Source organism: Aythya marila, assembly GCF_965140915.1.
Source record: "Aythya marila genome assembly, chromosome: 4".
NCBI classification, from domain to species: domain Eukaryota; kingdom Metazoa; phylum Chordata; class Aves; order Anseriformes; family Anatidae; genus Aythya; species Aythya marila.
In genome coordinates this window covers 64111676-64127748 of record NC_139045.1, presented here as the reverse complement: position 1 = coordinate 64127748, position 16073 = coordinate 64111676, and the positions used below count along the sequence as shown (strand labels likewise).

General features: G+C 35.6%; 1 protein-coding gene across 2 annotated transcripts in view; it reads right to left on the bottom strand.

Annotated features, from left to right (window-relative positions):
* The window catches only part of STK32B (serine/threonine kinase 32B), a gene marked incomplete at its 5' end in the record, with an annotated part of 176929 nt that overhangs the window by 16745 nt on the left and 144111 nt on the right, over nt 1–16073 (bottom strand). For both annotated transcript variants that reach the window (XM_082758674.1, XM_082758673.1), the window contains 5 exons: nt 2215–2279; nt 3065–3196; nt 7581–7706; nt 8824–8940; nt 13461–13564. In XM_082758674.1, the coding sequence (XP_082614800.1) occupies nt 2215–2279; nt 3065–3196; nt 7581–7706; nt 8824–8940; nt 13461–13564 (544 nt within the window). The remainder of the gene's footprint in view (nt 1–2214; nt 2280–3064; nt 3197–7580; nt 7707–8823; nt 8941–13460; nt 13565–16073) is intronic.

Sequence of the window (16073 nt, the reverse complement as noted above, 5' to 3'; positions counted from 1 at the left end):
AAATACTCATTACAAATTACCTAACTTCAGAAAGCAATAGGAAAATGAAAATGCACATTCTCTATTTGCCAGTATTAATTTGCATTGTTAAGTTATTTCGTGTGGTCTCTTTTGATTTTTTTTCTGAATTATTTTCAGCATAGTGAGACTTTTCTTTAACCAAAAAGTTCAACTTTTCCTCCTGTACTTCTTTGAAAGGAAATTAATATGGCTTATTCCAAGATTTGTAATATCTGTTGCGGGATGAAAGATACAAAGTTAAAAAGAGACACAGCTTGGGATTATCAACAAAATGTTCGATAAAAACAGAGTCTGCTTTTCACAGGAGACGTTTAGCAAGTACTGCACTGCAAGATGTAGAACTGCAATGGTTAATACTGCACTCTATCAATATGACATTACCACATGACTCTATGTTGCTCAATTAGAAACACCTGATTATTTATTTATTTATTTATTTCCTAGCCTACTTCTAGTTTGGAGTTTCTTTTACATTGAAAGATGAGCTAATTTTTTCCATCTATGATTTCTTACTATTTATGTGCTGTTCTGTGCCACTGAAGTAAACTGAGTGGAAGGCTTAAATCACAATGAAATGTGACTTTTTAAGATGACTGTAATGAATATCTAAGTAAATATGCAGATATTTTCGAACAGCTAGATTATATAACCAATTCTGCTCTGTGTGGAGGAACAGGGACAAATATCAAAACATCCAGCTGTGTTAATCTCAGACTAATTTAAAACTAATCTGAGACTTCTATGCTAATGATATAATCACTTACTAGATATGGTTTTAATAGGAACAGCTCATGTCTTTGGAAATCCACGTAAATGCATCCTCAACCTGTACACCCAGTCCTAAGCCTGTACTCACAGGAAGCTCTAAGGAAAGCTCTAAGGGTGAGTTTGTACTGGCATACACTGTATAGCCTCTTCTCTCCACTATGATATGTGTATCTGTTGCTCTTGTTTTGCTCCTATTAACTTGAATTTACTTTGTGCTTCAAAAATTTTACCTCTGCTTCTCCCCAAATTTGTTTTTCTTTAACTTTTTTCTTTTTGTCTTTGAAAGATATTACAGACATTTTTCTGTGTCCTTCTTCAGCTCTAAGACAATTTAAATAGATGATAGGGATCTGGCATAAGACAACGCAGGATCTGTTGCGGGTCTATACAAGATATTTTTCCTTTACCTTGTCAATCTAGCAATGCCTGAAACAAATTCTGAATGAAGTGCGTGTGTTTTAGCCTTCTCTTTCATTTTACTGGTACTTCATTTAAACTTATCTCTTATCAGCCTCTTAGAGTCCTTTGCAAGAGAAAAACAGGGTGCTAATTTCTTTTATGACATAGTGTCAACTGTGCAAAGCTGACAATGCCTTTCCCAGTTTTAATTACATAAAACAGTAATTACTTGCATTATAAACATTAAGTAAGATATTTAGAACTTTTACATTAATTTCTAACATTTCACAACTCCATTAGAAAAGCTTGCAGATATAATTAGGTCAAATGAAACCACAGAACATACTAGGATGAAATGGAGAAAAATGATCAAAGACACAAACAACTCTCCTGTTACAAGCTATATCCATAATAAAAACAGGTCCAGAGTGGCTCTAATACAGTAAACAATCTGAAATGTGGTGTATTAATAGGACTAGGAAGATTATTGACATCCCTGGGATTCAGACATGTCTCTACTGATTCTGGCTGATGCCTAAAATATGAAGCATTTTCTCTCTGTCTGATGTAGTTTTAATATTTAGTCCTGTTGAAAAAGCCTATGATGAAATAACTTGTTTCATGGTGGTGAAATATGAATAGGGTTTCCAAATCAGAACACTGGAGTTCATATCATTAAAATTTCATGAGGTATCATGACACCTTTGGTGTTGTCTGAATTGTGAAAAAGCAGCCTTGTATATCATTCCCTTTTCTTATTTGTTAATGACTTCTCTGGAGAAGCATTGGTGACATTTACCTTCTCTCTATAACATGCTTTCACCATAAGCACTTCTGCTTGCTTTCAGAGATGGAACTACAAAAGTGTCACACCAGAAACTAAGAGGAAGAAGTCAGTGGAAACCCAGCCTTCTAGTTGTTGGTGCTGTGATCATTAATCACTTTTCTTTACACTGGAAGAAAAAAAATCACTCTCAAATTAATTTCAGTAGTGAATGCTAAACAGGTGTTTAGAAATGCACTTACTTCTCTCTGTTGAATATGATGAATTCTTTCCTAACGGTTTCCAAGCACTGCTGCAGGTGTACGTTCTTTAAAAGACAGCATGAATAGGTTGATTAAAAGTGACAGAAAATCATAGACAAAATCACAACAACAGAAATGATACTGAACAAAACATCTTATGAATGAATACTACCAAAAGGCATTTTGAAGACTGTTCAAGAGTGGACCATGATAGCACAATCAATCTTTCTTTCTTTTGGGAGATGTTCCCCACAAAGAATTCCTGAGGATTTTTAAGTTTGATAGCTCTTCGAAGAACAGTTCGTGTGAGCATTCAAAATTATCAGGAGTAGCAACAGAAGTCATTAAAAAAAAATCACTGAATTGATATTTAAAGTTTGGAAAAATGGTTATTTTGTAATCTCCTCAGAAGTTTAGGCTGTTTATACAACAGGTCTTTCTATGTGAAACACATTATTCAAGCCCATGAGAGACAGCTTTAAAACATTTATAAATAACAAGCTTTTCACTGCATGCTTTTCATTTTTGGTACTAGCAGTGAATAAATACTCCTAACTATCTGTCCATGTGTGTGGAGCATATTTTCTAACTGGCAATGCTTCTTCGTACTTTAAATGAGCATCTGTGAGAATCTTTAAATTGATTATAGCTACAACATACTGTTAATATTTGGCTGAAATAAATGGTTGTTTTTCATCTCGCTTTGGAAATGGTTTATGCAACTATATGTAAAGAGACAAACATGGGGACCAAGACTATTTTCAGAGATGGTAAAATTAAAGTTATATCATTATGCCTATTAGAAAATTAAATTAAATACCACTGTCTGAAGCCACAGCCTACAACTTACCAGTGGGCAGGTTTCCTTAGCTCCATCCTTGGATTTATTTTTGGCAAGTCGTTTTTTCTTTTTATGGAGAGGCTTGGACTCTAAAATCATTTCTTCAAGTTCAAACGTTGGATCACAGTTCAGTCTTCCTTTCTGGTACAAAAGGATTCAAAGTTACACTTTGAAGAGCTATTGTAGTTTTTTTAGTTTGTCTGGCCAGTGTTAATAGCATTAATAATTAGCTGGCTTACCATCCACAACTGTAAAATGAAAACTATCTTTTTTGGGCCTGGAGTCATGGCTGAAGTTTAAATAAAGGCAGTAAGATAAAAATTATATTATAAAGAAAGAATAAAGAGTTAGATCCTCTGAGTGACTAGAATTATGCTATCACAATGAGAGGAATCTGATGCAAGGTCTTCATCAGAATATAAGTTAGTGTCATAGAACTTCAGTGGTAACTATAATGATGCAGGAAGAATCGGAAGTACCCCTGAGACATGAGTTATAAAAATGTGATTTTCTGAAGAGTTGCAGGTAGATTCTGCTACCTGGATCCTACATATGATGCCTAAGGAAGAACTAGTAGTTTTTTAATTGTTTGGTTTGTTTCTTTGTTTTTCCTGTTAGAAACATTTATATCTCCATAGAGTAAACTCAAAAACTGACTTCATTATTATTATTTTTCATACCTATTACTTACATTACCTAAATATTCTGGACTCTCCATTTTTACATTAATTTATGAAGCTTTAACCATATCTTAAGACTTGTTGTTGTATCAGGGAGTCCTTGATTAAGAAGGGTGATTGGGAATACCACTTCTATATGGTCATTTCCTTCCTTGATTTTGAGATCTGTTCATCACAAAAATTTACAGGAACATAGTTTAGGTCTTGAATTATTATTTCATTATTATTCTATTTGTTAATAAAGTATAGCTGTCTTTTCACAGCATTTGGGATGAACATCTCTTATTTAGGGATAAAATCTAGGTTAGGTTCAGAAAATTTACAGAAAGGCTTCAGCAGAACCCTATACACTAGTTGGCATCCAGACTACTGGATCATTGTTTTGTTACTGCTACAATCAGAATAACATGAGCTCCTTTCTTTTCCTCATGCTCTCAGAACATTTCAAAAAATTTGCAAACAACTTGAACTGTGTGATGGATTGCTTCAGGAAGTGGATCTTAAAAGCAGACTGTTTTCCTCTTGAACTTCTGGGAGTTCAAGCACTCTATTTTCACTGTCAAGGTGGAAGGACTAAAACAAGTCACATATATGTGGCAGATATTATTTAGTGATCAAAAATCTTAAACATTAAAATCACATTAGAAACCATTCATAAAATGTGTGGTGTCCTGAACTGAAACATTTGATTTAGAGATTGCTCCATCATTTTTATTCCCAGCTACATCTGTAAAATCAAACTAGAATATTAAGCTCTATGCTTCCTTTTCCTGCATACTACCCAGTAAGATTAAGTCATTTTTTACATCAGTACAAGTTTATAGCTTATTTATATTGATTTATAAATAAATAATTATTTACTTTTGTTCAATCTCAGTTCTTTTTGTGAGCACATACAGTTTTAAGGTTTTGTTTTGTTTTGTTTTTGTTTTTGAACACTTTAAAATTACATTACTTCTGAAGTTTAAAAAATAAAACCAAATTACATTTAAATAATTTCTTGCTTCCTTTATCAAATATTTAACAATACAAAAAGCTATAAATGATTTATGACACCAAGGTGAATATAAAGAAACTAGGTAAGTTATAAAGAAACACATGTAGTAGTTAAACAAGAATGATGTCTATGGATCAGACTACAGAGGGAAAAATTAATCTATGTGGGCCTTCCTATATGCCCTATATGCTCCTATATGCTCCCCGTATGCCCTGTTGCCAGGCAAGTTCCTGTCTGAAATACCAATCTAATAAAAAGGTATAAAACTCTACCCTGACCACATCACATATTGACTTCAGCTCACCTCTCACCTCAAGACTAGAAACCAAGAAATATTTTGTTGCATGGCCCCAGTTAATCAGTGAATACTTTGCTTGGCCAAAAGAGGGAAATGTTCTTGGAAAATCCCTGTCCAAACCTGATCTCCTGAAATAGCAAAGCATACTATATAAAGATGTGTAATCCTGGAAAAGATACTGACTCTTACCTTGTCACTGATTTTCCTAATATACCTGTTAGATTGCATGGAACAAGTCCTGTAATATCAACCTTGACCCTGAAGTTTCTAGTAGTCTTTTTAATAGGACTTGCAGTTTAATCTGTGTAGATAAAAGTCACTGTTTTGCTATTATTTGCTTTTAGACGTAGAATATTATTTTCCTAGCACCAAGCGAGGTCCAGAGTCTTCCAAACTAAGCCTTAATCTTCAAACTTCTGAACTATTCTGGCTATTAGATTTTACTGGTATAGTTTTCCCTCTTGCAATTCTTCTTCAGTTCTAAAATGAGGAATACAAAAACGAGTAAATCAAAAAATCTTAGGCTTTGAATCCTTTTCCATCTGATTGTCTTTAGTGCCACAAAGTTGTTTGAGCAAATTAACTTTCTCAAGACCTACTTCTGTAATGTCTCCAAAATATAAGTGAGACAAATTCCAATATGACAAGAATATATGTCTTTGGATGCATATTTAGTGGCAGACTGTTCAAAGTATTTCAGGAAAGCTTCCTCTTTTCACAGTCTCCATTATGTTCACCATTGTCAACAACAGCCACAGAGAAAAGCGACTTGGCCAAAAGAGCAGTACCAGACTCATAGGCTCCACAATTCCTTCTGAAATTGTATCTAAAATGACTTTTTTCAGCCTCCTGGTCTGAAAACTTAGCTACACTCTCTCAGGAGTAAAGTACCCTCAAATAAGTCTAAATCCAAGTGGAAAGAACCAAACATCCACATAAGAACTGTGAATTAAGGAGTTTGAGATGTTCCTCCATGGCCAGATAGAGACTGTTGTTTGTGCCCAGACTCTCAGCAGACTGGGCATGAGCCAGCTGTATAGGGAAGAGTTGCAGTAGCACTATTAGTTCCTATTACTACAGTCAGGCTACCACAACTCACTGTTCAGCAGGCAGGATGAGCAGAGTGGCAGACATCACATTAGTTGTCTGTACACCCATGTCCAGTCCTCAGAAGAAAGTGAAAATGGAGGTTATGGCCCTCAAAAATCAAGCATGAGTTGAAGCAAGAAGACAGGGAACGTTTTGGGGGGGAAGGATAATGCTGGGACAGCATCAAGAGCAGAGAACAGGTTTGTCAAAGACAGGTGTCAGTACCTGATTTTGCTCAAGCAGGGTGAAGTCTTTTCTCTTGATTTTAAACCATAAAATATGTACCTATGCATAAATAGGCTTTGCAGAATCTGGGACTCCCTTCGATCCCCGTGTATGCTGCATATTTGGGTATGAGAAATATATAGGATATGTGAATCCCTATCCTTGCTTGTTGTGCTAGTTACCTGTTATGTTTCTGGTCTTTCCCCACACTCTGTGAGGGAAGCCCTGTTTGTTCGCCTACAGCTCTACTCCTGCAGGATGTTGCTCCAGGAAGGGCTCTGTTTACATGTAGGTGCCAAGAAACACATAAAACAGTTCTAGCATTGCCTTGGCAACCCATCTGGCTCTCTCACCTCTGCTCCATTAGGAAATTCCCTCTCTCACTCAGCTCCTGCAGGGCTGGATCCTGTCCCTATCAGATTTAGCAAGAACTCTAACATGTATCTAAATGAGGATAGGATACAGTTATTCCCCCTTTCTTGTCCTTATTCACAGTTGCATCAAAAGAAAAGAAAAGGAAATCCTTAGTATGCTACATATGTATTGTTTGGAGAAGAACTATGGTGCAATATAGCTTCTATGACCGAACAAAGTGGAGAAACATGTAAACTCCACAGTCATTGCTTTTTATTCATGGCCCTCAAATCCATTCAACTTCCAAAGGGACAAAACCAAAACATTCAGAAAATATAACAAAATGGAATCACGAAAAAAAAAATCCCACAAAATTGTCTCACAGAATCTGAATGCTTTAACATAGGAAACTTGCAGAAAAAAAGTAGGTCACTCTTTTTAAACTTTTTTTTTCTTTCTTTCTTTTTTTTTTTTTTTTTTTTTAAAGTGAAAATGGTCAGAATATTAGGATATTAAAAAGTCTTGTAAATGTTATGTCAGATACCTAAATTTCAGAAAAACAACAATCTTCTTGGTATTCTTTGGCTCAGAGTTAACACTGACAATCTGTTGCTCTAACAGCTGAAATGCAAAGTCTGGAAACTATCTTTTATTTGAAAGAGAACAAAACATGAACCAAGGTTAATTAGTTTTTATTGTGGTCTAATGAAATGGGCCAAATTTTCTTAGCTGTGACTGAGTAAACGAAAGTAGGATCCAAAGTAAAGCTTCTGTGAGAGGTAAATCACTGAAGACCAATAAATGCATGTGTAAACAAGTAAAACAGGAGTGATAATTAAAGTTGGAATTTGCAAACACAGTTCAGCTGGAATATCAACTTACGTTAGGAACAAAGCCTGGGGTCACAGATTTCTCTAGAACAGCATCCCAGTTGACATCAGCTAGATATGGAGAGCTCTGGATATCTGCAAGACTTGAAAGACGGCACTCTGCATCTTTAGTGAGGAGCTGTGATCGAGAACAAGGCAGTTTCTAAGGGACTGGATGCCATATAAAATAGTAAATGTGTCACACCCATAAATTGTATGGTACAAAATTAGAGTGAGCAAATGGTCAAGGGATCCTCTAACAACTCCTAAAAGGCACAATCTAAAAAAAAGTGAAAATAATAACTCATTTGATATTAAGCTAATTTAATTGTCACCAGAGAGCTATTGCAGGCCTGAACTGTGTACAAAAAGTAACAAAAAAGTTTGTTTGCAAATAGAAAAGAGCCCAAGTGATATGAAACATCACAGTTCAACGTCACCCCAATTTGCAATTTGTCTTTAATTTATTTGAAGATATAGTTACACTGAACATCCTGGCAGCACTTAAAATTACCCACTTTGTTGCTCCATTTATCAAAAATATATTGCTCATAGCTGCAAAGGAAATTGATCTTTTGTTGCTCTATTCACATATTCACAAACATTTCCTGCTCAAAATCATCATTATGGATGATACGAAATACCTAGAAGATAGATGAACCTTGCAGCATGGCCAAAAAATTAAAACAAACTGGGATTTTAGGAAGAAAGCAACTTGCAGTGTCATGATGCATTCGGAAAGAAGCTTAGTGACATTTCCAGAAAAATGGCTTGACTTTTGTTGTTGCAACTATAGCAACATGGGACAGGGAGAAATTCAACCCTTTTCATTTCTAAACTTAATGTCTGGAAACTGTATCAGAGATTCAAGGGGCATAACAGCCCTTCCTTCCCTCTTTTGCATGCACAGCTGGGGCTGGAGATAATGGGGCTCAGGCAGAGAGTGGGAATTACCCTTTCCCATAGTTTTGTTATCAGTTTTTGTTACCAAATCAGTTTTAAAATAATAATAATAAAATAAAAGCTTTATATTTTTTCAGGTCATTAAAAGCCTGAGTTTAAGAATAAGAATAATCTAGTTTCTCAGAAGAAAATACAGCACCAACATCTTTCAGAAAAGACTAGGAAAAAACACTCCCTTTTTGTCCTTGAAATTTTGACTATCTAATGAGTGTACTTGCCAGATGACCTGCATTGTTGGAGGGGTTTCTGGGAGAAGAGAGAAAAGAGGATGGAAGATGTTGGTCCTTTCTTACCTTTTTCAGTAATGCTATCATGCCCTTGCACCATGTAGATGAGTAGTGAACTCTTTCTATCTTGAACATGTTGAGTATCTCATCAATGGGGGTGGCTGAATGAATTTCATAGGGCCTCTGAGATAAAGTTAAAGCAATATCAAGTCAGCTAGAATGGATAAAAGACTAAAGATAATTCACATTTCCCTGAGCTCAGTATTGTTTATACTGGAAATACTGAAACACCAAAACATCTTGTAACAATTCTGAGGCTAATCCTTCTTTGTGTGCATGCTTTTCTTTGGTTATAATGAACATAATTACTCATAGATGCATTTCCTCTGCAAATTTTTCTCTTATGCTATTGTGATTTAACCTGGCAGGCAGCTAAGCATAAGCATCACACAGCTGTTTGCTCACACCCCCCCACAGGTTGGGATCAGGGAGAGAATAGTTTAAAAATAAAAATTAAAAAGAAAAAAAAAAAAGTAAAACTTGTGGGTTGAGATAAAAACAGTTTAATAGGACAGAAAATAAGGAGAAAATATGATGATGATGATGATGACGATAAAAGAATTTACAAAACAAGTGATGCACAATGCTCACCACCTGCTGACCAATGCCCAGTCCCTGCCCCATCCACTCAACTCCCCCCACTTTTATTGCTGAGCATGGTGCCATGGGATATGGGATACAGGATATCCCTCCTGGCAGTCTGGGCCAGCTGCCTTGGTTCTGTTCCCTCCCAGCACCCCTGGTCTCCTCTCTGGCAGGGCAGCATGAGCAGCTGAAAAGCTCTTGACTTAGCATAAGCACCACTCAGCAACAACTAAAACATCAGTGTGTTATCAGCGTTATTCTCATACTAAATACAAAACACAGCACTATACCAGCTGCTAGGAAGAAAATTAACTCTATTCCAGGTGAAACTAGGACACTTGTTAAGAAGAATCCATTTTAAATTAGGTGGCTGAATAATTTTGTTCCTGTGCCATTTTATATGAAATTGGATTTACTATTTTTTACTTGTAGCACTAGGAAGTCTTGTAATCTAAAGTGACAAAATGCAATACTGCTGGCTAAAGAAAGCTTTATCACCCTGATTTTAATAAGTAGTAGAAAGATAAATTAAGAAATGATGTATAGACATACAAAAACCTGTGTAAGAATTACAGTAAAAATTTAGACCTTCCAAATCCTTCTTCACTGCCCTTTTCAAAATCTAAAATTAATTAATTCACTGCATGGACCTATGGACTATATGCAGTGCCTAAATTCAATTATAGGTAAAGAGAGGCCCTAGACTTCACAGTGCTTTGTAATTTATCTTTTTTTTTTTTTTTTAATTTCTTTTTTCATGTTTTTTGTTTGTTTGTTTGTTTGTTTTGTTTTTGTTTTTGTTTTTTCATTTGTTTATTAAACGTACCATTTGTAAATGAAAGTACTACCTATAAACGTATTTTCTTCTTAATTATTACATATGTATTTTTTAAAGGCACGCATTTCCGAAGCAAGTTTTTAGGATGTTACTCTGTTGATGTACTTTTTAAAACTAGGATAGAGTGTGGATTCCTTGTGAATTAAGTTGTAGCCAGTAGGTAACAAATGTGTGATATCTGATATAAAATCTGCAACCAAATGCCATAAGAGCAGCAATGTGAAAATTGATGCATTATATTTCATACAATACACAGAATTACCTTGAAATCCAAGATCCTCAACAGCAGAGAGCTGACACTCATTGCCTTCAATGAGAACTGAATCACCTTGACTTTTTCTATGGGTTATTGGCACATTTCCAGGGATTAGTTATGTAATCTGATAATGAATTACAACAACTCCTCATAAAAGGCCAGCAAATATTTTTATTTTGAGAAGATTCATGTACATGTTTAACTTTGAATAAATGTATGAAACTACATCCAAGTCCAAGAATCCCACCTACTACCTTTTTTCCTTCATCCTCATTTCACTTAGTCTCCACTGAGGACATGGTATATACAGTCATTGTCTATGACATGGGAACAGACTAACGAGTGTTAAGATATGCATCACAGACTTGGGGGAAAAATAGTAAAATTTGATGCCCAGCTTTATTTTTTTTTTTCTTTTCCTTTTTTCTTTTTCTAGCAACTGGCTAAAGAGAGAAATGTGCATGTGACATGAAATGCTCATACTATTATGTATTATTCAAAAAAATAACAAAAAAATAAATAAAATAAAATAAAATAAAATAAAATAAAATATAAAATAAAATAAAATAAAATAAAATAAAATAAAATAAAATAAAATAAAATAAAATAAAATAAAATAAAATAAAATAAAATAAAAAACAGACAGCTTAGTACCAGCTGCAACTGTAGCTGGAATCTCCAGCCTCATTTCCAGCAATGTGTTGCAATGCATTCGGTCAGAGTCTATTCTGATGATTCTTCTATCAACAATATTAAAGGCAAATAAAAACAAAAATTCAGATCAACAAAAAGCAACTCATCTTTTCTTAGCTCCTCTTGAACTCAGGCAGGCAACATAATATGTTATTCACAGCTCAGGGGTGGAAAATGATTTAAAGAACCTCATTCTTTTTGCTTGCTTGCTTGCTTGCTTGCTCCTTCCTTGCTTCCTTCTCTCCCTGTACACCATACTCCAAATAGAGAGAGCCATATCTTCAGGTGGCTCTGCCCATTTCCATGTTCTAATCTTTCCCCAAGGCTGCTATAACAGAAGTGGGTGGGCTGCATGGCAGAGGAGGGGGCTGCTGGCCTGCTATTTTAATTTGGAGCCTTGCATGCGCGAGCTGTCTCTTTGCAGCCATCTGCACAGTGCTACTGCTGCAGATGGAGCTTTGGAACTTGTGGTTGTTGCAGACAGTGATATGTCCCAGGTTAAGCACAGTTCCACAACCTGCCACTACTTCCCTTGTCATCAGCCCTGTCAGTTTAGGTTTCAACTAGACTAAAAAATATTAGAAATATAATTCAGGAAAAATACACCTTTTCCTAGTCTGTACAAATGTATGTGCTGCCACGTCACCCTCTGCCTTGCTCAGTGGGCAATGGCTGCTCTTCAGGAGAAAACAAGCAGCTGGCTTGGTTGACTAGAGCAGGGACAGATGGCAATGTTTTCATTTCAACAAAACATTTTGGTTCGGTCTCAGCTTTGCCTTGTCTCTAGCCAGACAGACTTGTTCAGAGACAACTGTACTGATCTTGGCAAATGGATACCCTTCTAGATGTTTTTTTTATTTATTGAAGTGACTGGGTAGTTTTTGTGATTAGTCTTGCGAGTTCAGCTATCCTTACATGATCACACATTGTGCTCTTTTCTTGAAGACACTCACTGGTGAAAGGATTGATATAAAAACATTGATGTTCTTTCAATGTGTTATATGTCCATCCAGCACTTCCCTCTGTGGCTGGGGTTCAGAATGTGTTTTGATTATAATTGCCAGACCTTTGCTCTTCAGTTTAAAATTTTCCATCTTGGGAAGAATATCCGGTAAACACCCAGTAATTGTTTTGTTTGTTTGTTTGTTTTTTTGTTTGAGAATGATAAAGAAATAATCCAAAGACTTTTGTTGTTGTTGTTTTTAATATGTTTTAAATACACCTAGTGTTTGAGAGCAGGAACTGATATTTGGCATGGAAGAGACCTTTGTATCAGAAGTGTGACTTTTGCCATTCCTATGAAAAGAAAAAAGTTTGGTAAAGATCTAGGTCTTTGAAAAATATACTCTGAAACTTAGTTTACCCTCTACAGATGGAAATAATTGTTCTTTATTCCTAGTTTCCTTTATCTGTTATCCCATATGAAACTGTGAGATCTTTGAGGCATGAATTGTCTTCCATTATAAAGTGCTTAGCAGAACTGGGTAGAAGTACTGTGCTAGTGCCGTATAATAATAAATAATCCTCCCTTAAAGACAGCATACTGCAATGCAATGAAATATTTTCTCCAAAGTAGCCAAAGTAGGAATTAAGACTGTTAAAAACAAAAACAAACAACAGAAAACAACAATAACAAGAACAACAAAACCAGCTACTTTACATGTCATTATCCTTAAAAGGTACCTAAATTACTGTTTTCCATAGGGAATAGTAAATATTTAAGCAACCAAATTCAGCCCTTTGAACCAAAATGGAAAAGAATTTTCCATTATCTTCTGTGATATTTGACCATGCTCAGGAATATTTTTCATTAAGATTATTCACATAATTGATTAGATAACTAATGGTTGTACTGACAGATAAGCATTTTCTGTAGTTGGGCCAAGCATCTTAGGATATTATATTAGCTCTTTTAAGGTATTAGCCAAGACAATCAAAGATACAGTAAAGACTGAAGTAAACCATTATTTGGAAAAAAATGTCATTGTTTCCAACTCGGCACTTTGAGTAGCCATTAAAACATTTGGCTCTTCCTGAGCACACACTGAAAACCTGCATCCAATTTAGTCAAACTTTATAACATAAATGAGTGTGGGGTGAAACTTTACCAAAAATGTTTTCAGCTGGGAAGAGCTCAGGACTGCATTCCTGAGCACAGCCTCAGCCTTGGTCACTCACGTTTTATCACTAAGTGCATGTTCAGGGACACTGTAAACATTTGGCCTTCTGTCAGGCAATGCACTAAATGACAACAAAATCTATCATTCTTACCCAGCCCCTCAGCAATTCATATGCTGTAATTCCTAGCGACCACCAGTCGACAGGGTATGAGTATCCTGGGCCTCCATCCATAAAGGCCTGGAACACTTCTGGAGCTAAAATAATAAATCAAATCAGATCAAACAAAAAGCTTTATATTAAGGTTAGAGTATGTATCATTCATGCTTGTATTTGAATAATGAACAAGGATACAGTGAAATAGAATTAAATACATTTGCAAACACAACATTGTCAGGATGCATTTTTAGTGCCTTGGTTCACTGGCAATGAGTGCTTTTGTACAACAGGCAGTGGTCTGGGCTTTGTGTGTTTGTTGTTTTGCCGAAACGTTAGAAGGCAGGGAAGGGTCAACTCTGGATGGGTTCTTCTACAATGCAATACTCTCACACAGTATTCCACCAAAGCAAGGTCTCTCTCTGTATACACACACACCAGGTTTTGACCAGCCACACACACTGCTTGAGCTGTGCGTTATTGCATGATTCTTGCCATGTTTCACCTAGTGCTGAGCAGAGCTAGAGCCAGGAGGGTAATCAAGGTGGGTCAGAGCTGGATCCCAGATTACCTTTATGCCTGGCTCTCAAATCAAACCCCATATTTTATCATCTGCATTATATGTTTCTGGGGAATGTTCACTGGCCAGCATTTTTCAATTTCATGTTGTTTCCTGTCTGGTCCTTTTAGATTTAATGTTTTGTGAATAAAAATGAGTTACAGCAGGGGAATTTCTAAACTGAAGTGTGACTTGGAATGTTTAGGATAACGTATACATTTTCTGGGACAAATACTTACACGTGAGGTCATTCTTTGTGAGATTGATGGAGATACTGAACATGGTAGATCTCAGCCTCAATTCTACATTTGGGTAGAATTAATCAGAGGGATTTTAAAGATATTTAACACAGGAAAATGGTAATTAAATACAAATCCTGACACTGGTTTAATACCATGAAAAACTCTGTCATGACTGGAAATAAATACCTTATCAATAAAGTAATGGATTCCATAAAAATAACTTTCCTAGGGGTAAAATTTGATCTTTTCAAAACAAGGATCCAGTTGGCTAATTTCAGCAATGAAGACATACTAAATAATGCTGTTGTAGTTCTTTCAGAATACCATATATAAATAAGACAGGATATGAAATGAAATGAAATGAAATGAAATGAAATGAAATGAAAAGTTAGTCATGCTTTTCTAATTATCTCACAGCAGAATCTCAGTACACTTTGTGAAAACAACACTTTCCCTGGGGATTCTCTGAACACTATCACCAACCATAACATCATGCTAGACTGCAATTACCATGGGAGCCTCTTCTGGCCATGATACTGAGTCCAAAGTACCACATTACCACCTGATTACCATCTCATCACTTTCTAATGTGCATATTGCAATGAATAATGTAGTCTGGTCACACTTAGTTCTGACTGGCATTTTGGGATTTGACTATGTACGGCACCTAGACAAGCACCTTTAATTAAGGGAAAGGCTTTCCCTTCAGAGGAGTTTTTGCAGTACGTGCATCATTACAGATGGCAACCTAAAAATATACAACACCAGAGCTGAGTTCATTGTTCTGAAGAGACAAACCCAATAGAGGATTTTGGCATCCGTGAATTTATTGTGACAAAACTCAAATCTGAAGAATAAAAAGCAATGAGAGAATGGGAAAGGTCCTATATTCTTTACCTGGTAGAACCATCTCTAAATAGGTGTGATAGGAGAACTGCAGGTAACTAAGTAAACATTTTTATTTTTATTTTTATTTTTTTTTGCTACAATATGAAAAGCTAGAGAATAGATAAAGATTGAATCTCAGCTATATGTAAAGTTGTTTTGTGATCCAGTATGGCATGAGCCAACAAAATCGTAAATGTTGTCTTTCTGAGTTAATTCTGTTTCACCACCAGGTAGCTTAACCTGGCATGTTACATATTCAGATATACTTCAGATTGTTGCATTCTTCTAAGGCTCTGTATAGGCACAGCTTACTTATGTATGTAGTTTATTCTATAGATAGATGTTAAGAGGGCAGACAGGTTTTCTTATTTTACTTTAGTGGATCAATGCACCTCAATTCTTCCTAAATTTCACATTAGGCACTAAAGCAATATTTTGAATATCACCATAGACACCCTTTTGTGAAGGTTTGCTTTTTTTGTTTGTTTGTTTGTTTGTTTGTTTGTTTTGCCACATTTGGAATGGCTTTTGCCAGCAGTGCCTAGATGATGCATAATATCTCATTAAAGAAAATAAACTTTGTGGACTTTTTACTCAGCTAAATAGGTATAATATTCATTTAATTCTTTCTTTTATAGCTTTAGCATTGTAATAATGTGAAGGATCACTATCTTATTTCTGTGAGGTAGAGATGAGAGTACTTTATTGATGTAACCTATGACATTGCCAGAACAGTGCAGCTGTTTTGCTAATTCAGTGACTGAGATCCACTTTTATTTTATTTGCTTGTTCCAAAAGCTTCAGAACCAATTGATTAAGCAGAACAGCAGAAAATGCTTTCTTTTACCCACTAGCCCCAGTGTTTTGAAACTTTGTTTTCTCACCTTAAGCAGATAACAGCATCCTGAGGTCAGAAAATGG